A 22,052-nucleotide genomic window follows, 5' to 3' on the forward strand; every position below is an offset into this window, starting at 1 on the left:
TTGCCTTTGCAGCCAAATTGAGCTGAGCATAGATGTACATCATACCTGGAATTACTGCTATTACTTAAACATTTTACCAGCTTATTCAAGCTTTCAGAAAGCAGCCTTTAATCCTTCTAAAATGTCACCCAAACCTTGAGCGAGCAACTACATTCAATAAGTTCTTCCAGTTGAGCCTTTAGACTTTATTGTATGTAGACAGTACTGCAAAAGCATATAGGCTACAAAGAGAAAGCATCTCAATCTCTCTATCTCTTCTGTAAGAAGAAATAATAGAACATCTTATGGTAGCTGTTCTCACTCACTATTTTCTTGTAATCTGTTCTCTCTGCAAATTCCCTTGTTGAAAGGAAACAAAGGAAAATCCACCTTCAGTCACGCTGAATGGGTGAATCCTTAACCAGTGAATGGAAGATTGAGAATTAGCAAATCTGATTCAAAAACCTCACGTAGCTAGCAAAGAATTAAAAGGGGTCAAAAGGAAACCAACGGAAAACAGATCATTGGTGCCTGTTATCAGTGCCAGACTGTATTTCTCTGACATGTTTTACAGTCATAACCATAGAATCATACAATTCAGAAAATGTCATTACATTTCAAGTGCTCATCCATGTACTTGTTAAAAGTTGTGAGGTTTCCCTCCTCTGTTGGCAGTGCATTCCAGATTTCTACCACCTCGTGAGTGAAAACATATTTCCTCAAATTCCCTCTCAACTTTCTGCCCTTCGCCTTAAAATCATGTCCTTTTATTATTGACCCTTCAACTAACCGGTCCAGCTGCTTCCTATCCACCCTGCCCATGCCCCTCAAACTCTTATGCATCTCACTGAGGTCTTCCTTCAGCCCTCTCTACTTTAAAGAAAACAACCTAAGCTTATCCAGCCTTTTGTCATAGCTAAAATGCTCCAATCCCAATAAAATCCTGTTGAATCTCCTCTGCACCCCATGTAGTGCAGTATTATATCTATTTAATCTAAATGAAGATTTTAGGTTTTAGGTAGTAAAGATGTTAAGTTTTGGACTTAAAAATTAGCAATTAAATCTGTATTTTTTGCCATTGGTTATAAACAGTTTGACTATAGTCATTGTTATTTTCTTGTTAATAGAAAACCTGGTGTGAATACTCTCTTGGCCTGATTTCGACAGGTAAAATTGGGCAGTTCAATGGTTTCATCAAATTTGTGATGACTCTGACAATAGTGGGACTTGATTTCCAGCCTATTAACCCCATGAGCCATGATAAGGTAAAGAGATTGTTCTTTCCCCGATGAATCGAATTGGCCTCTATTCCCTGAAGTTTAGAATAATTGGAATTAGTCTAATTGAAAATGTAAATTTCTTTTAAGGGCCTGACACAATAAATGCTAAGAAAAATTGTTTTCCCAATTTGGGAATCTGGAAAACAGAGACCGAGTGATAGGATTACCGTTTAGGACTGTGATGAAGAGACAATTCTTCATTCAATCTTACTGAATCTTTGGAATTTACTATCCCAAATATCTATGGATGTTCAGTTGTTGAGTGCAGTCAAGTCTGAGATTGATAGTTTTTTTTCAAAAGTGTGAAGAGAATTAATAGATGTGGGGAGAGTACAAAAAGATGGTTTTAAGGTAGAAATCAGCCATGATTTTGTTAAATAAAGATACAGGCTTGAACGACCAAATGATGCACACCTGCTCCTATTTCTTATGTTTTTATAAATTATATTGGCATACAGCAGTTTTAGTGCCTATATTAGTACTTGCTGCAGTGCGAATCAAGTGATTCATCCCACACTAGACTGAGTATTTTTCTGAAAGATATGTTCTAGTTGTATGAATGCAGGTAATAATTTTCTTCTTACTATGCACTGTCATTTTCTTTTCCATGTGCTGCAATGGCAGCAAAAATTTGAGATTTTGAATTAAAGGGATAAAAGGAAACTGCTAGAGGCACAGATCAATGGAGCACAAATTTGAGCCCGATAGAGGTAATTTGAACTGGAACAGGTTTGTTGCCAGCATCCCATCCCATTCTTGTTTTATTGAGTCTTTCTCCTTTCTTTCCTTGCAGGTCACCGCTCCTGAACCGAATGAGACTGAACAGTAATTATAGATTCCTTCAGCAGAGATGGAAAATGAAAGGCATGCGCTGCATCGGGGGAGTGCTGTACAGTGTATCTGCCAACAGGCTTTCAAAAAGCTGTGCCATTCCTATCAGAAGTGGAGTCACAAGTGCAAAGAGTACCGTAAAGTCAGGTAAAGTGACCAATTGTCCTAAAATGTATCAAATAAAAGGATATTTCAAATGAAATCTCAAATCTGATAGAATTGAAAATGTTTTTAAATTCCAGTATTGAATTTACCTCTTGTTTTTAGTTGTTTAAATGTCTTTTGCCCTGTACTGATTCCATGAGAGATTGAAAGCAAATACAAAGGACTGAAGGCTTTATTTCTTAACTGATGAGAAATCAGCAGCAACCAGAAAAGCATTGAAGGTTTTTTTTTTCCTTTTATGGCAAACTTTATCTGGAGACACTCATGCAGCTCAGAATGGTTACTAGATAGAAAGAGATCATTCGGCCTTATCTGTTTATGCTGGCTCTTTGAAAGGGAAGTTCACCTCCTCCATCATTCACATTTTTTTTATCTATAACTCTCCAAATGCTTGCTTTGCAGACAATAATCCATTTCCCTCACAAAAGCTTTAGTTGAATATGTTTTTGCCTATGAGACAATGCATTCCATATCCTTGCTGTGTGAAACATGTTTTTCCTCCTATTGCACTGCTTCTTTTGCTAAATATCTTAAATTTATGTTCTCAAACCTTCCACCAATGGAATCAGTTTTTCCCTAATGAGTCTTAGCCAAACCCATCATGATTTTGAATACCTCTATCAAATCTTCTCTCAATCTTCTCCAAGGAAAACAGTCCTAATTTCACCAGACCATCCAAATATCTTGAAATTCCCCATCTCTGGAAAAATTCATTTGAATATTTTTCTGCACTCTCTCCAATGTCTTCATTATGTTTGCTGAAGTATAGTGCTGAGAAATGGACAGAATATTCCAGTTGAGGCTGAGCCAGTGTTCTGATTGAATTCAACATAGTTTCTTTGCTTTTGCACCATACACCTGTATTAAAACTTACTGATTTTTTAAAAAAAATTCCTTCATGTATGCTTTATTAATTACTCCCAACCTTTACTACCACCTTTCAAGATTTATGTAATTTTGCACAACTTCCTTTGCTGCTGCAACCCTTTTACATTTATACCCTAATTTCATAATGTCTTACAAATTCTTTCAATCAAAATCTGTCACTTAATACTTCCCTGTGTAAAATTTAAATTGCATTTGTCTTCTCATTCTGCCAACCTTATGTACCCTTCATAAAATTGTAAGAAATAATAGTTGGGTAGATAATTTGGGCCATTGAGCTTCCTCCATCATTCACTAATATTATGGGCTGATTGTTAACTTAACTCACTCTCATGCCAGCAGTTTGAAGTTCTATACTACCCTCCTCATATCCAGTCCTTGCAGGTTGAATCCTCTGCATGTTTTGAAATTGTGTGCGCACCAGGGCCTAACTGATTAATATATGTCAGAAAGAGCTGGGTGCATGATTAATAGAGGTTCTCTCTAAACTGCACATCCAGTAGCAAGCTCCGTACAGGTTCTGAACTAACACTATATTTAACACTGTCTACCAATATGACATTTGGAAGTCCATGCCCATGCATTAACAAGATTTTTCCTTAACACATCTACGTTGGCTTTCCTTAATTAGTCCCCATTTGCTCAAGTGACTATTAAAGTTGTTGCAAATTATCGTTTCTGAAGACCTCCCCAACCCTGATGTTAAACTGCCTGACTAACTTGTTTAAGCAAGCTTGCAACATTTTCATTTCTCTGGTCCTCTGGCATTACACCTTAATCTAAGGAAGATTGTAAAATTGTGTTGAGTCTCACTGCAATTTGCAGTAGTTACACTACTCCATAGGTCACAACATAATTTTAATTGTTTTACCTGGTTATCGATATGGCCAATTGTATGTTTCCTCTATATAAGACTTAAGATAAAAAGATAACCCGGGCTTTGTGAATGGGATAATGATAACATTGTGTTAATTCAACACTTCAGGCTCTGGGATAGTCAGTTTGAATCCCACTGATGGGTTATAGATATTTGCGTATGATAAAATCTGGTGTTAAAACCTAGTCTAATGGCGACTGTGAAACCAATTTGATTGTTGCAAAAATCCATTTGCTTCAGTAACCTTCTACAGGAAAGGAAGTCTGCATCTTTACTTCCTCTGACCTCCGTGTGACTCGAGACCCAAAGTAACTCTTAATTCCTTGATGCAATTAGTGATAGGCATTTGATCAAATCCCAAAGAACAGTGATGCTGGAAATCAGAAACAAAAACCTTTCTGAAGCAGGGTCACTGGACTCAAAATGTTAACTCTGCTTCCTGTCCATAGATGGTGCACGAACTGCTAAGTTTTTCCAGCCGTCTTTGGCCAAATGGACTCAAAAACAATCATTTTGACTGCTCTGTGGATCATGGACCCATGCTTTCAATGGTTCACCTTGTAAAAAGTGGTAGCATTGTTGTCACATCACTGGGTTTATATTCCAGAAGCCTAGGCAAATATTTTGGAGACATGAGCTTGAATTCCACCATGGCAGATGGTGATAGTTGCATGCAACAAAATATGGAATTAAAAGCTAGTCTAATGGTGACCATGTTGTTTGTTGTAAAAATTCATCTCATTTAGGAAAGGAAATCTACCATCGTTATCTGGTTTCCACACCCACAGCCAATGTGATTCACACTTAACTGACCTTTGAACTGGCCCCAGATAACCATCTTTGAGGAGAAAGTGAGGTCTGCAGATGCTGGAGATCAGAGATGGAAATGTGTTGCTGGAAAAACGCAGCAGGTCAGGCAGCATCTAGGGAACAGGAGAATCGACGTTTCGGGCATTAGCCCTTCTTCAGGAATGAAAGTTTCCTCATTCCTGAAGAAGGGCTAATGCCCGAAACGTCGATTCTCCTGTTCCCTAGATGCTGCCTGACCTGCTGCGTTTTTCCAGCAACACATTTCCATCCCAGATAACCATCTATTATACATACTCGAGTAAAAGCCAATCTCATGTAAAAGTTGATTCCCTAGTTTTGCCCAAAAAATCTGAAACTTTCCATATATCACATGTAAAAGTTGACACAAATTCTTCACAGATAACAGATCAACGTTTGTGAGTCAAGGTATTATCCTGTACATAAATGTTATGAAGAGGAAATTGATTTTTTTTTTGTGCTAATATGTGTTTTGATGTACAATTCACAGATATGTTAGGCTAAGGATTTCTTAAGTTCATTATTAAAGGAGCGCTATAATTAATATAATTAGTGTTCACTTTTTGTATGGTTGCCCGCTCCACTCTAGGTCTCTACCCTGCTCACCATCCTGCTGCCTTTGAGACTCCAGCCCGCTGGCCATCCTGCTCCGCTCCGGGTCTCCAGCCCGCTGGCTGTCCCGCTCTGCTCTAGATCTCCAGGGTGCTGGCCGTCCTGCTCTGCTGGGACTCCAGCCCGCTTGCTGTCCCGTTCTGTTTGGGATTCCAGCCTGCTGGCCGTCCCGCTGTGCTCCGGGTCTCCAGCCCGCTGGCCGTCCCACTCTTCTCCTGGTCTCCTGCCCGCTGGCTGTCCCGCTGTGCTCTGGGTCTCCAGCCCGCTGGCCGTCCCACTCTTCTCCTGGTCTCCTGCCCGCTGGCCGTCCCGCTGTGCTCTGGGTCTCCGGCCCGCTGGCTGTCCCGCTGTGCTCCGGGTCTCCGGCCCGCTGGCCGTCCCGCTGTGCTCCGGGTCTCCGGCCCGCTGGCCGTCCCGCTGTGCTCCGGGTCTCCGGCCCGCTGGCCGTCCCGCTGTGCTCCGGGTCTCCGGCCCGCTGGCCGTCCCGCTGTGCTCCGGGTCTCCGGCCCGCTGGCCGTCCCGCTGTGCTCCGGGTCTCCGGCCCGCTGGCCGTCCCGCTGTGCTCCGGGTCTCCGGCCCGCTGGCCGTCCCGCTGTGCTCCGGGTCTCCGGCCCGCTGGCTGTCCCGCTGTGCTCCGGGTCTCCGGCCCGCTGGCCGTCCCGCTGTGCTCCGGGTCTCCGGCCCGCTGGCCGTCCCGCTGTGCTCCGGGTCTCCGGCCCGCTGGCCGTCCCGCTGTGCTCCGGGTCTCCGGCCCGCTGGCCGTCCCGCTGTGCTCTGGGTCTGCAGTCCACTCCAATGTGTTGTGAGCTTTTTCATTATTTGTTTAGAGATCAGTTGGGCTTCTGCTAATGATACAATATGAATTTTGACAGGCCCCTCAAAAGTAGTATCCATGTTGACCCCATAAATTTAACCTTAAATATTCTAAAAATTTGACTTTTACATGATATATACGGTAGTTCAAGGACAATTAGGGATAGGCAACAAGTGCTTGCTTTGCACACATATATCTGTGAAAGAATAAAGCACAAAAACCTATTCAGTATTTCTTCCTTATAAATTTTAAATCCATGAACTGTCTAAATTACTACTTCTTTCACTGTGGTCCATTTACTTTGCACCTGCCATTGCCAAAAAAGTACCAAGTGTTCGTTTAATTCCTCGATTATGCCCCCTGGTTTTCTACAAGCATTCCCTTTTTGGCTTCTAATTGCTCCCACTCTTCCTTCTACCACTTCTTTTCTGTACGAAGATTTTTGGACTCTCCTTTATGTTTGCTCACAATCTCTCTTCTTATTGTCTCCTTGCTTCTATTATTTGCTTTTCCAATTCCCCTCAGAACCTTCTATATTCAGCATAGTCATTCAGCATTGGCAATTGTTGTTCAAGGAGCAGGAAGTGCAGGAGCGTCGAATAGGAATCTTGTCGGGAAGGTGAGGAAAAAGGTTTAAAAATTCACCTCTAGTATTGGGGCCTGCCAAAGTCGTTCCAGCAGCATGTTGTCGGAGAGGTCACGACGTTACATGTTTGGGCAGTTGCAGCCCCAAGTCATGGTCCAATAGACACCACTGACATAGGTAGGGAGAAAGGTGGGGATCTAAGGCAGAAGTTCAGGGAGCTAGGTTGGAACCTTAGAGCCAGAACAAACAGATTTGTTATCTGTGCCATGTGCTAGTGAAGCAAAGAACAGGGAGAGAGCGGAGCTGAACACATGGCTGCAGGGATGGTGCAGGTGGGAGGGTTTTGGATTCTTGGATAATTGAAGCTGTTTCTGGGGAAGGTGGGACCTCTACAAACAGGATGGTCTTCACGTGAACCAGAAAGGTACCAATGTCCTGGGGGAGGGGGGGGTGGAATTTGCTAATGCTCCTTGGCAGGATTTAAACTAATGCAGCAGAGGGATGGGAACCTGAATTGTAGTTCCAGTGTACAGGAGATTGAGAGGGTATTGAGGCCAGGGATAGGTTTACAAGGTCATGAGAGGGCACCGGCAACCAGGATGTCGATTTGAAATATAATTCAATGCCAGGAGCACCCGGAATAAGGTAGGTGAACTTACAGCATGGGTTGGTACCTGGGATTTCGATATTGTGGCCATTTTAGAGATATGGCTAGAGGAGGGACAGGAATGGTTGTTGCAATTCCAGGATTTAGATGTTTCAGAGATTATGGTAAAAGAGGGGGGTTGTTTGGCATTGTTAATCAAGGGTAGTGTTACAGCAGCTGAGGGAACGTTTGAGGACTCATCCACTGTGGTAGTTTGGGCTGAGGTTAGAAACAAGAAAGGAGAGATTACCTTCATGGGAGTTTTCTATAGGCCTCCAAATTGTTCCAGGATGAGGAGGAAAGGATAACGACGATGATTCTCAATAGGAACAAGAGTAGCAGGCTAGTTATTTTAGGATTTTTAACTTCCCCCATATTGATTGGGATTACTATAGTTCAAGTAGTTTAGATGGGTCAGTTTTTGTTCAACGTATGCAGAAGGGTTTTCTGACATCGTATGTTGACAGGCCAACAAGGGGCGATGCCATATTGGATTTGGTACTGGGGCTTGATCCCGGCGAGGTGTGAGATTTGGATAGTTGAGCACTTTGACAATAGTGACCATAATTCGGTTATGTTTACAATAACAATGCGCAGGGATAGGTATAGAGAGGAAAAGAGGTATAACTGGGAGAAAGGCAATTATGATGCGATTAGGCAAGATTTAGGATCATAAGATGGGGAAGGAAACTGCAGGGGATGGACACACTTGAAATGTGGAGCTCATTCAAGGAACAGCTATTGCAAGTCCTTGATAAGTATATACCTATCAGGCAGGGAGGTAATTGTTGAGAGAGGGAGCCGTAGTTTACTAAAGAAGTTGAAGCTCCTGTCAAGAGGAAGAAGAAGGCTTATGTGAGGATGAGGCGTGAAAGCTCAGACGGGGGCTTGAGAGTTATAAGTTAGCCAGAAAAGATCCAAAGAGAGGGCTAAGAAGAGTCAGGAGGGGATATGAAATGTTGTTGGTGGATAGGAGCAAGGAAAACCCTAAGGCCTTCTGTAGATATATCAGAAATAAAAGAATGACCAGACTAAGATTAGGGCCAATCAAAGATAGTAGTGGAAAGTTGTGTGTGGAATCTGAGGACATAGGGGAAGTGCTTAATGAATACTTTTCGTTAGTATTCACATTGGAAAAGGGCAATGTTAGTGACAATACGGAGATACAGGCTCCAAGATTATATGGGATTGGAGTTGACAAAGAAGAGATTTTAGCAATTTTGGAAGATCTGAAAATAGATAAGATCCCTGGGCTGGATGGAATTTATCCTTGGATTCTCTGGGAAGCCAGGGAGGATATTGCAGAGTCTTTGGCTTCAATCTTTATGTCATCATTGTTGACAGGAATAGTGCCAGAAGACTGGAGGGAAGCAAACGTTGTTCCCTTGTTCAAAAAAATGAGTAGTGACAACCCTGGTAATTATAGGCTGGTGAGCCTTACTTCAATTGTGTGTAAGGTGTTGGAAAGGTTATAAGAGAATTTATAATCATCTGGAAAGGAATAATTTGATTAAGGATAGTTAACACGGTTTTGTGAAGGTTAGGTAAGGGGTAAATGTGGGGGTATGGGTGGGTTGCGCTTCGGCGGGGCGGTGTGGACTTGTTGGGCCGAAGGGCCTGTTTCCACACTGTAAGTAATCTAATCTAATCTAATCTAATCTAATCTAATCTAATCTAAAAATCTAATCTAATCTAATCTAATCTAATCTAATCTAATCTAATCAGGTCGTGCCTCACTAACCCTATTGAGTTCTTCGAGAAGGTGACAAAACAGATGGATGAAGGTAGAGTGGTTGATAAGGTTCCACATGGTAGGCTATTGCATAAAATACGGAGTTTCAGGATTGAAGGTGGTTTAGCAATTTGTGTCAGAAATTGACTAGCTGAAAGAAAACAAAGTGGTGGTTAATGGAAAATGTTACCAGTGATGTGCCGCAAGGATCTGTTTTGGGCCACTGCTGTTTGTCATTTTTATCAATGATCTGTATGTGGGCGAAGAAGGATGGATTAGTAAATTTGCAGATGACACTAAGGTAGGCAGAGTTGTGGATAGTGTCGAAGGTTGTTGTAGGTTACAGAGGGACATAGATAAGATGCAGAGCTAGGCTGAGAAGTGGCAAATGGAGTTTAATGCGGAAAAGTGTGAAGTAGTTCACTTCGGAAGAAATAACAAGAATGCAGAGTACTGGGCTATTGGTAAAATTCTTGTCAGTGTAGATGAACAGAGAGATCTCAGTGTGCTGGTGCATAAATCCCTGAAAGTTGCCCCCCAGGTTGATATGGTTGTTAAGAAGGCATATGGTGTGTTGCTGTTTGTTGGTAGGGACTTGAGCTTCAGAGCCATGAGGCCGCACCTGGAGTATTGCGTACAGTTCTAGTCATCGCATTATAGGAAGGATGTGGAAGGTTTGGAAAGGATTCGGAGGAAATTTATTAGGATGTTGCTGGTATGGAAGGAAGGTCTTACGAGGAAAGGCTGAGGGAACTGAGACTGTTTTCATTGGAGAGAAGCAAGTTGAAAAGTGACTTAATCAAGACATATAAGATAATCCGAGGGTTAGCTAGGGTGGACAATGAGAACTTTCTTTCCACAGATGGTGAAGGCTAACACAGGGAACATAGTTTTGAATTAAGGGGTGATAGATATGGGACAGATATTAGGGGTAGTTTCTTCACTCAGAATAGTAGGAGTGTGGAACTGCCTGCCTGCAGCAATAGTAGACTTGCTGACATTAAGGGCATTTAAATGGGCATTGGACATATGTATGGATAATAATGGAATGGTGTAGGTTAGATGGGCATCAGATTATTTTCACAGGTTGGCACAACATCATGGGCCGAAGGGCCTGTACTGCACTGTAACATTCTATGTTCTATAGTCTTCAGTTTTATTTACCCAAATGACATTGGTCATGAGTACATCTTTTCTTCATCTGAATCTTTATACTTCAGGGAGTTCTGGATTTATTTTCACTACGTTCCCTCTTTATGGAAAAGTTTTCACTATCTTTCCCCTTAGCTGTGCCTGAACCTTCTCTTCTTTAAAGGGAACTTTCGACAGTTACCTTCTTGCCTACCAACATTGATGAAGGGCTTTTGCCCAAAACGTCGATTTTGCTGCTTCTCAGATGCTGCCTGAACTGCTGTGCTCTTCCAGCACCACTAATCCAAAAACCAACATTTAATGACAATTTATCTCGGTCCAATTCACTCTTACTACATTGAAGTTGGGTTTCCCCATTTAATTATTCTTTTACTGGATCATTTCTTGCCATTTTCTATTGCCAACCTGTACTTCCAATGAATGTCACCTAAATGTTGTTGTACTGACCATCTCGTTTCCACGAATCAGATCTTGAGGTATCTCGTATCGTGTTGGATTCACAAATAAACAAGATTTGGTACAGGACACTCCTAAACCAGATGGGTGTTTTCAAATCAATAATCAATGTCATTCCCCTTAAGTATCTCACTATGTCTCTCCCCATCTTTGAGTCCCCTGAGTCAATTGGGGTGCCACATACTTGGATCTTGCTATACTCCCTAAATGAAACAATACAGGTGTCAGTGTTGGGACCCCAACAGTTTATGTTTAATATTAACTATCTGGATGAAGGAACTAGGGCATTGTTGCTAAGTTTGCAGATGACACATAGGTGGAGGAGTGTGTAATGTTGAGGATGTGGGGAAACTGTAGTAGGACTTGGACAGGCTAGGAGAGTGGGCAAAGAAATAGCCGATGCAATACAATGTGGGAAGGTGTATGGTTCTGCCCTTTGATAGGTAGAACAGAGGCATATACTAGTTTCTAAACAGGGAAAGGCTTTGGAAATCTGAAGCAGAAAGGGACTAAGCAGTTCCAGTTCAGGTAAAAATGTCAATTCATTTGCCAGTTAGGAGGAAAATGCAATGTTAGCATTCATTTCAAGAGGGCTAGAATACAAGAATAGAGATGTACTGCTGACGCTGTATAAGGCTGAAGTTAGACCATGTACATACATACGGAAAATAGTGAGAAGTTTTAACTCCAACCCTATTATATCTAAGGGAGGATGTGCTGGCCTTGGAGGGGGGTGGTCAAGAACAGTTTTATAAGAATCATCTTGAGGGTGAAAGCCTTGTCATTTGAGGAGCACTTAGAACAAAGAACATAGAAAAGTACAGCACAGAACAGGCCCTTTGGGCCATGATATTGTGCCAAGGATTATTCCTAATCTTTAAAATAAAATAACCTAACCTACACACCCCTCAATTCACTACTGTCCACGTAAATGTCCAGCAGTCGCTTAAATGTCCCTAATGATTCTGCTTCCACCACTGCCGTTGGCAACGCGTTTCATGCATTCACAACTCTGTGTGAAGAATCTACCTCTGACGTCTCCTCTATATCTTCCTCCTAATATCTTAAAACTATAACCCCTCATGCCAGTCAATGCTGCCCTGGGGAAAAGTCTCTGGCTATTGACTCTATCCATGCCTCTCATTACCTTGTATACCTAGATCAGGTCACCTCTCTTCCTCCTCCTCTCCAGAGCTTAGTCAACCTATTTCTTCGTAATACAAGCCTTCCAGTCCAGGCAGCATCCTGGTAAACCTTCTTTGCACCCTGTCCAAAGCCTCTATAGCTTTCCAATAAAGTTGAGGACTCTGAATCTGTACTTGATGGAGTTTACAAGGTTGAGGGGGCTGGTGGGAATCTCATTGTAACCTACAGATTATGAGATGCCTGGATAGAGGAGACATGAAGAGGATGTTTCCACTTGACAAAGAGACTAGAACCAGAGGACACAACCTTGGAGTGAAGGGATGACCCGTTAGAACTGAGTTGAGGAGAAATTTCTTCAACTAGAAGGTGGTGAATCTGTGGAACTCATTGCTGTAGAAGACTGTAGAGGCCAAGTCATTGAATATTTAAGACAGAGATCGGTTTTTGATTACTAAGGAGATCAGTTGTTACAGGGAAAAGGAAGGAGAATGGATTTGAGAAATGCATCAGCCATGATTGAATGGTGAAATAGACTTGATGGGCCAAATGGTCTAATTTTGCTCCTATATTTTATAAATCTTTTCATGTTAGTAAAACTTGCTATTTAAACAGAAAAGGCTCACCAGTTTCTCACTTCCCTTCTGTTGTTGACACTTGTGTAAAGAAGCTTACTTGAATGCTTTACTTAAAATTTTAAATGGTTTATGCAGACTATTAGAATGTTAAACATTTAATTCAAGATATGGTGACCATGTATCTTCATAATTACTTGAGATAGGTTTCCTTCGAAAATCTGATGAAATATTTATGTTGTTCTTACGTACGCCTCCCTGATTATCCATTACCCTCTTCAAACTCTTTTTTCCTTGAGAACAACACTTCCACCTCCCTGATTCTGGGATATTGATTGAATTATCCCTGTTTTATTTCCATTCCCTCAACAGAAGATAGTGAGTAAATACTGTAGGGATGTGAGATAGTTATCAAAGCTCACATAAAGCAAGTGGAAAGGCCTTTTATAAAAAATAAAACCATTGTTCCTATGTTTGCTTTTCTTCTCATTGCCCCTACAATAATGGGTTTAAAATTTGGGAAGAAGCACAGCCACTCACCCATCTGTGATGCAGTATATTGCGCCAGCACTGAGAAGAGCCCCTTAAGCAAGACATGAATTGGAATTCTGCCCCTGAACAAGCATTAATCTGAACCCAGATCTCATAAGAATCATTAGAACTTACATTGCCTCGAGCTGAACTAGATTCACCGAGGAATACTATGCACTATTAAATTCATCTCTTTTCTTTTCCCTCATTAACTAATTAACGTTACATTTAGCTCTTCACCCACTTAATTTAACATATGGTGTGTTGTGCAGACTTGTGGAACATGGTTTGCATCCCACTTTGCTGCTCAAGAATTATCAGCTCAGCTCACTCAAGAGATTAAATTGTTTCTCATGGGTTCTGTAGTATATCCTCCATCTCTTTAGTTGTTCAGTCTCCTGAGAGATAGCAAAGAGCTGTAGGTAAAACTGTGGTTACTTGCCTTAGAAAATTAAATGAATTGTGGAAGAGTCTGTGATAATAGAAATTGTGCACAGTACATTGGATAGAATAGCTTTTCCCTGTTCCAAGCCTGTGATTTTGTGTTAAAGTGAAGGAAATTGCTGTAGGGTTTTTTTTATTCCCAAAGTATTTCAGGGATTTATAGAAGCTTTACTGATTGTTAAAAATTGGAATTTCTACTACAGTGACCTGTCGTATGCTGTTTCATTTCTGCTGGCTACTTAATGAAGTCAGTGATTAGAAATTCATCCCACAGAGTTTCAGCTGAACCAGATGGGCACCAAAATTTTTAAAATTGCTCTAAGAATCGACCTGGACTTAACCATTGTAAGTAGGTCATGATAATGGCTGTTTTACATATGATAAAAATTTTAGGGATGTCTAAAATAATCTGTTAGGTTCAGTTCCATAAAACATTCCTATAAGTAGTCTTCTATTCCCCGTGATCAGGCTTTTATGTTTATAACCTATTATCTAGTACAGCATGGTTCGCAACAGTAAACCTCTCATATTTAAGGCTGAGATAGATATATATTTGATAAGTAGGTGGCACCGGGTGTTTCAGGGAAGAAAAGTGGACATAAGCGATGTTGGATCAGCAATTATCCTATTGAATGACAGAAAGCTCGAGGCCTACTCCTGTTCCTAATTCTTATGGTCTCTTAATCTTACATAGACTCTGGAAACACTCGCGATTTTGGTATTTCACCTACTTTGCAGAAGATGGACAATTAAACAATATGAAGGAAGAAAGTTAATTAGAGTCATATAGCACGGAAACAGATACTTCGGTCCAATTTATCCTTGCCAACCAAGTTTCCCAAACTAAACTGGTCCCACTTGCCTACATTTGTGGCCCATATCCCTCAAAACCTTTCCTATACATGTACATGTCCACGTGTCTTTTAAATATTGTAACTGTTCTGTTATGGACTAGGCCAGACCACTCAAAACATGCTTAAACATAATTTTGCAATTTGTTTCGATAAGTGTACAGTCAAAGTTACCCGGATTAAGTTAGCGAGGTTGACTACCAGATTTAAGACAGACAAAACAATTTATTCACAAAATTACACTATGGATTACAAAGAACAGAATAAAGAACCCCTACAGAACTCAGTCTCTCCAAACTAGACTTAATTATGCTGTTCTGAACAGACACAACAGTCCCAAAAAGCAAACTCCCTTTAAAACCCGGTAAAAATGGAATACATGCTTACAGGTTGAAGTTGAAGGCCAGAAAGAGAAAGAGAGTGAGTTTCCACACAGCTCCCTGTTGAACTCCTCACAATTCTAAACTGCTCATCTAGAGAGCTGACCACTCCTCTTTCATTATACACGTCACTTCTAAAACAAGACCACTTTGGCCTGAAGTCTCATCTGTTTACATATAAACAAAAGGTCTCTCAAAATCCTTTTCGTCTCTGAACCAAACCAGACTGATCAGAGCCTGGCCGGGTTTATTACCCCACAGAAAAAAATCAAGGCTGTGTATCTTTGAACCAAGGAATAGCTTTTAGAAAAAAAAGTTCTAGCTTTCTGACAGTGCCTGCTTCAATGGTTTCCTCTAACCCAAGCCTTAATGTTACCCATACCTTGTTGCACGTGAACACGTACTGCTTAAGTATCAATGAATGATGCTGAACATTGTGCAGTCATCAGCAATATTCCCATGCTGACCTTATATTGGAGGGAAGGTCATTATTAAAACAGCTGAAGATGTTTGGGCCTCCTGAAGAACTCTGTGGTTATATCTATGGCTGAGATAACTGACATTCAACAACCACACTTTCCTTTGTGCTTTCAAACCAACCCAGAGTTATCTCTCGTTTCTCAGTGACTCTAATTTTGTTTGGATTCTTTGATGCCATACTAGTCGGATGCTGCCTTGATATCAAGGGTAGTCACTCTCACTTCACATGGAGTTCAGCTCTTTTGCCCATATTTGGGCCAAGGCTGCAGTGAGGTCAGGAACCTAGTCACCTTGGTAAAAACTAATCTTAGTATCAATGAGATGGAGTATAATGTGAAATTTTCAGGAAGAATGAATAAAAGCAAATATAACTGTATGGAGGATGATGTAAAATCCCAATGTGCAAGGGTATCTAGGTGTTAAAGTGTGAGAACTAGAAAAAGGTTAGTATGCAGGTACAACGAGCAGTTAAGAAGGATAATGGAATATTATCCTAATTGTAAACCTGATTTTTTTTTTTCAAGTTTATACGTAGCATATTATCAAACAGAATAAGGTTTTCAGTGAAATTCGGGTTCAGTTAAATTTACTTTTAAAAAATGCTAATGTTCATAAAAGTGGCCTTGAAACTGTTGGATTATCACTAAAAACCCAATTTGTCCACCTTACAACCTTAAGGCCTTTATGTTAATCTACTTGTATGAATACTCAAAACGGAAAGCTTTGACTGTCTCAGATTTTTTATAATAACCCATGGGATTCTAATCCAATGCTCCTGGTCTGAAAGTTGCAGAAGTTAAACTTTTTTACTGAGGAAACTGTGCTTTCCCTAAACTATTCTATACTACATAGCGAAAGTGAGGACTGTAGATGCTGGAGATTAGCGTCAATGGTGTGATGCTGAAAAAGCACAGCAGGTCAGGCAGCAACCGAAGCGCAGGAAAACCCTATAGAATTTTGCTATTCTATACTACACTTATAGGAAATAAATGATTTGCTTCTGACCCCAGGCAGATCTCCTCCAAACAGCAGAAAAACATTTAATTTCTGAATTTCCTAACGTGAAATCAGTCCTTGATTATCCTGAATCAAAAGCAAGATAATGGCCTTCAACATTTACATCCGCTGAAGCAAACTAGCACTGTCCACTTTTCGTTAACTCTCCAAGGTGTCCTGCTCTCTGATACATACTGGATTAGGTCACTCATCTGAAAGAACTGCCCTACCTGGTTATTAGTTTTCAAGCCTTCAGAAAAGTGCCATTACTTTAAAATCAAATTCTAAAAATATTATTGATACATGCCAATACATAAATCTGGCACCTTTCATCACCAATATAGATGTTGGCTTTGTTGTCCTTTGAGCAAAGGAGATCAAACAGAGATCAAACAGAGGTGTACTAGCTTATGACAAAGAAAGCAGTTTTTTTTATTAGTTGTTGGTACGAGGACTAGGAGATTTAAGGCTTTGGTTATAAAATACAGGTGATTGTGAGGAAGAACTTCTTTACATAGCAAATAATGATCTGGCAATTGCTGCCCTCTGAGGATGTTAGAAAAGGAAACAAACAATAATTTCATAGAGTAATTGGATGGGCACTTGAGAGAGATAAATGTGCAAGGTTGTATAGTTAAATTGGGGAATTGAGACTGATTGGATCACACTATAGTGATCTGGTATGGACTTGTTGTGCTGAATGTACTCCTCCTCTTATGCTATTATGACTCTGACATTCTGTCATCCCTTCCTAGCTACAGATACGTTTTGGAAAAACATACCATATTCATACATCTTTGGCCTAGATTTTGTTTTCCCATCTCACAACCACAGGCAGTTTATCTTTGTCCACCCTTTAAGCTCCAACATATACTGCTTCCCCTCCACTTCAATATTATTTTAAAAATCCATATTTTTGACCAAGCTTTAGATTATTTCTCCAAGGTCAGATACAGTGACTTTGAATCTACACTCCTATTCCATTGATTTTATTTCTCCTTCCCTATCATGTAAAATTTGTTCAAGCATTTCAAAGTCAGAGATGCTATATCACTTACTGTAACTGTAAAATTGACTAATCTGCTGATGAATGCCACTATATGACAAAGTTCCCCTCTTATGTTGCACAGTTTTCTGATCTCAACAAGCAACAATAGAAAGAGGAAATAAAAGTCAGCTAGGTTTATGTCACCAAACAATTACCTAGACATTCATATGGAAATGACCTTTATTCTAGCTTTTACACTACAGTTGAGCTAATTTGAAGACAATGTGGGCTTGTTAAACTTAGCAAGCAGAAAAGCCCATTTCCTAACAACTCCCAGTGTCGTTATATCAGTGAGGGTGGCTTTGGGCTTTTACATGGATGGTTAACACTCACTAAAGAACCTAATCTTCCTGCCAATGTGATTTAATCAGCAATGGGAGAGACCCAACACTGAGCACTTGTTCAGCAGGCTTCTCCATTTTGGCCTTAGTGTTGTGCAGAAGGTCCTCATGAAACTCCTGTTCTCCCCAAGGTTTATTCACACCATATTGTCCTTATGTTCTGACACTAACTCGACCCCTTCATCTGGATCTGCCACTTTGGCATCTAGCGAGAGCAACAAACTCATAAAGGGAAGGACTGATTAGGTATAGTCATCATGGCCTTTTGCGTGGGAAATCATGTCTTATGAACTTGATTGAGTTTTTTGAAGAAGTAACAAAGAGGATTGATGTCAGGGATGCGATCTATATGTACTTCAGTAAGGCATTCGACAAGGTTCTCCATGGGAGATTGGTTAACAAGGTTCGATCTCATGGAATACAGAGAGAACTAGCCATTTGGATACAGAATTGGCTCAAAGGTAGAAAGCAGAGGCTGGTGGTGGAGAGTTTTTTCTCAGACTGGAGGCCTATGACCAGTGGAGTTCAGCAAGGATTGATGCTGGGTCCATTACTTTTTGTCATTTATTTGGATTTAAACATAGAAGGTATAGTTAGTAAGTTTGCATGATGACACCAAATTTGGAGGTGCAGTGGACAGCAAAGAAGGTTACCGCAGTGTACAACGGGATCTTGATCAAATGGGCCATTGGGCTGAGGAGTGGCAGATGGAGTTTAATTTAGATAAATGCAAGGTGTTGCATCTTGGGGAAAAAAGATTTAACAGGATTTTTACTCTTAATGGTAAGGTCCTAGGGAGTGTTGCTGAACAAAGAGACCTTGGAGTGCAGGTTCATAGCTCCTTGAAAGTAGAGTCACAGGTAGGTAGGATAGTGTAGAAGGCATTTGGTATGCTTTCTTTTATTGGTCAGAGTGTTGAGTATAGAGTTAAAGCGGCTGTACAGGACATTGGTTAGGCCACTTTTGTAATATTGTGTGCAATTCTGGTCTTCCAATTGGAAGGGTGTTGTGAAATTTGAAAGGGTTCAGAAAAGATTTACAAGGCTGTTGGCAGGGTTGGAGGATTTGACCTACACGGAGAGACTGAATAGGCTGGGGCTGTTTTCTCTGGAGCTTTGGAGGCTGAGGGATGACCTTCTAGAGCCATATAAAATCTTAGAGGGGCATGGATAGGACAAATAGAGAAAGTCTTTTCCCATGGCTGGGTGAGTCCAGAACTAGAGGGCATAGGTTTAGGGTGAGGGGAAAGATATCAAAGGGACCTAAGGGGCAACTTTTCCACACACAGGGTGGTGTGTGTATGGAATGTGCTGCCAGAGGAAGTGGTGGAGCCTAGTACAATTGTAACGTTTAAAATGGAATCTAGATGGGAATATGAATAGGAAGGGTTTAGATGGATATGGGCCAAATGCTGGCAAATGGGGCTAGATTAGGTTAGGATATCTGGGCAGCGTGGACGAGTTGGACTGAACAGTCTGTTTCCATGCTGCACATTTGTATGACTCTGTGGAAAAGACCCTGACAGCTAAACAGCAGAAGTGTTGAGACCGGGAATTCTACCAGTGACTGCAATGCAAATCAGTGAGAGCTTCTGGAGTATGAAAAGTAGTCAGGATCTCAGCTGAATCATTTATTGAGATGATTGGGGCCAATTATAGAATTGCAACTGGCACCACAGCTGAGTTTCACCCAACAGCAAGACAGAATTAACTCCAAGAGCTTCATGTCTGTATCATGCATTTCTCAAAGTCAAGTGGACATAGTGGACTCCAATTTTCTTTCCATCACAAAGTGAACTAGGAATCTCTTCTGCCCTTACTGCCTGCTTTTGGCATATGTTCCAAGGATTTACAAGTTGATAATCACCCTGTTTGTTGCATTATGAACTTTTTGACCATCAAGAACTGGGTGTGTAACTCAGGGGTAGGTCTACTTCCCACTGTGTCACAAAACCACAGTAACAGAGGTTCATAATAATAGGTTCAAGAATCATGATTGGCACTGATAAGCCTTGTGTAAAATTTCTTTTTCATGGTCTTTCTCCAAGTTTGGAATATTTAGCAGCAGACAGTGCAAGAGAATGAAACTTTGTGATTAACATGCTTTTCATTCAATTATCACTTTGTCCAGCTGATAGTGTGCATCCTGCAACGGTTTCAAGGATAAATTTTCTGGATTTGTAAAAGTTGATCATCGATCTTCTGACATGTAGCAGCTATATCTTTGGTTTTATTATTGTTGCATGAGACCAGATATAAGGAAGAAACTGTTTTAGACACACATGAAAGCAGTTAAGCAGACCTCAGAACAAAGCTGTTTGATGGCCAAGGTAGTCTGAAGGTATACTCACTCCAGAAAAACTATAGCAGTGTAGTGTTTCCCTTAATCACTGTATTGTAATGTTGTGATTGATTTTTTTGCACTCGTAACCATTCCTGACGCTGTCAAATAATCAAAGTAGCAGTTTGAGAGCCATAGTTTTTGAGGCAGTAAACATAACTTGTATTAAATCCTGGTGTCATATTTACCCCTTCAAGCTCAACCATGCATTCCACAGTGGTATAACCAAGACAATCCCCTCAAGAAATTTGATGTTACTTGATTTTAGCAAGTGATTATTGCAACTAGCATTATGTTTCTAAAATAAAATGCTGAGGAGAAAGAGATCAACTAACCTCTCCCCATCCTCACTCCAGGTTTGTATAATTAATTTTCTGCTTTCTTTTTAAAATGCCATTAAAATTACTGAGTCTAAAATATACAAGATGCGTGGACACCATCACTGGACACTTGTGTCTGGTCTTGGATCTGATTTTTGTAGCATCTAATCCTTGAGAATTCTTCACACAAGTTACTTTTGCAGAAGCTTGCTAGGTAAGTATGGCAGTGGTGCTGCATCAGTCAAGTTCCAATAACTGCAGAAATAACTATGTAGATTCAACTTCTTGTGACAAGTTAGTTGAAGGAAGATTATCAAGCAAGACATTCAAAGAGTTACCAATTCTACTAAGGCTTCTATAGCTTCAGACCGATGCCTTTCCAATTGTAAAACCTCAGGAAATGGGAAACATCTTTGACAGTGCTTCCTCATTTATGCATTGAAAGATCAGCTTCAATTTTGGACTAAAGGGCTGATATTGAACAAGGTCTCACTAGCTTCTGAATCAGAAATAAGTGCTGCAACCGAGTCAAGGTTCTGTATGCTCAATGTGGCTTTGTTGTGGAAATGGTAGGTGAGATAGGAGAGATGGTGAGTTTAGAGGTAAGCCAGGTGAGTCGCGAAAGTCACAAGTTACCCTGGTTGTCTATGGCCAGTCTTTTCACATCCTTAATATAATTATGCATAAGAACATCAGATATAATTCCCCTCATAGGTTAACATGGATGATTTTGTTTGCCAAGTGTTACAAGCACTGCACTTCTTGATCACATTTGTTACTGCTTTTCATAGTTAAGTACTTTCAAAACAAAATTGTGTAAACACTTGCAAAACAAACTTTACAGGACAATGAGGAAGTAGGGACGTGGAAATGATTAGATGGCACCTGCTTCCTCTCAGAGGCCTGATGTGCTGGGCAGAATGACCTTCTGCTTTGCTATATCATTCTATAATTCTAGGAACAGCCAGAGTGCTTTCCCCCGAGCCACCTCCGAAGCCTGTTTCCCACTTCACAACATCAGATCTCCTCACCTCACACCACACCCAAATCTCCTAGTTCATATTAAGTAATAACATAGTCTCAGGACTCATGCATTATACGTATATGAAATAGAATGACCAATCCTCTTGGTCGAGTAGTATGCTTTAATTTGGTCAAGTAGCTCAGGCAGCATTTGTGTGTGGAGAATGGTAGCTTCCATTGTAAATTATAATCTAGTAACCTGGTTGAGATGGCCAGATAGGATATTTAGAGAAAAGGTTGTTGATCAGCATTAAAATAGAAGTATAAAGTATGAACAGACTGAAAGTAACGACTTATTAAAATTTGCTGTGGGAAGGAATTAGGTGCAAAGCAAGAAAGAGGTGTTATAAAGACCAGCTGGTACATGTAAGAAATGTAAAGTAGAACAAACTGGAGACAATTAAGAAATACCAAATAACTGCAGATACTAGAAATCAGAAACAAAAACAGAAATTGCTGGGATAGCTCTACAGGTCTAGCAGCATCTGTGGAGAGAAAGCAGAGTTCATGTTTTGAGTCCATTGACTTCTTCAGAATGTGAGACAATGTTATGTTATGACTGTGATATGGGAGTTTTAAGCAGCCAGCTATCTTGATCTATGTGGGAGCTATTCATGCAAGTAAAGAAAGGTGTGAAGTCCTGCCAAATTATTTTAGATTAGGACTTTGCAGCTGGTTTGCATGATTCCTTGTTTAACTATGCACTGTAATAAGATGAAGAAAGGTCGTCAATCTAA

General features: G+C 40.6%; 1 protein-coding gene across 1 annotated transcript in view; it reads left to right on the forward strand.

Moving 5' to 3' along the window:
- zc3h3 (zinc finger CCCH-type containing 3) overlaps positions 1–22,052 on the forward strand; it is a 272,870-nt gene that overhangs the window by 135,767 nt on the left and 115,051 nt on the right. Inside the window, exon 5 of the mRNA XM_043687898.2 lies at positions 2,053–2,237. Within this exon, the coding sequence (XP_043543833.2) occupies positions 2,053–2,237 (185 nt within the window). The remainder of the gene's footprint in view (positions 1–2,052; positions 2,238–22,052) is intronic.

Source organism: Chiloscyllium plagiosum, unplaced genomic scaffold (genome assembly GCF_037043375.1).
Source record: "Chiloscyllium plagiosum isolate Xiang-an unplaced genomic scaffold, Cpla_swu_hap1 HiC_scaffold_4, whole genome shotgun sequence".
Lineage (NCBI taxonomy): Eukaryota > Metazoa > Chordata > Chondrichthyes > Orectolobiformes > Hemiscylliidae > Chiloscyllium > Chiloscyllium plagiosum.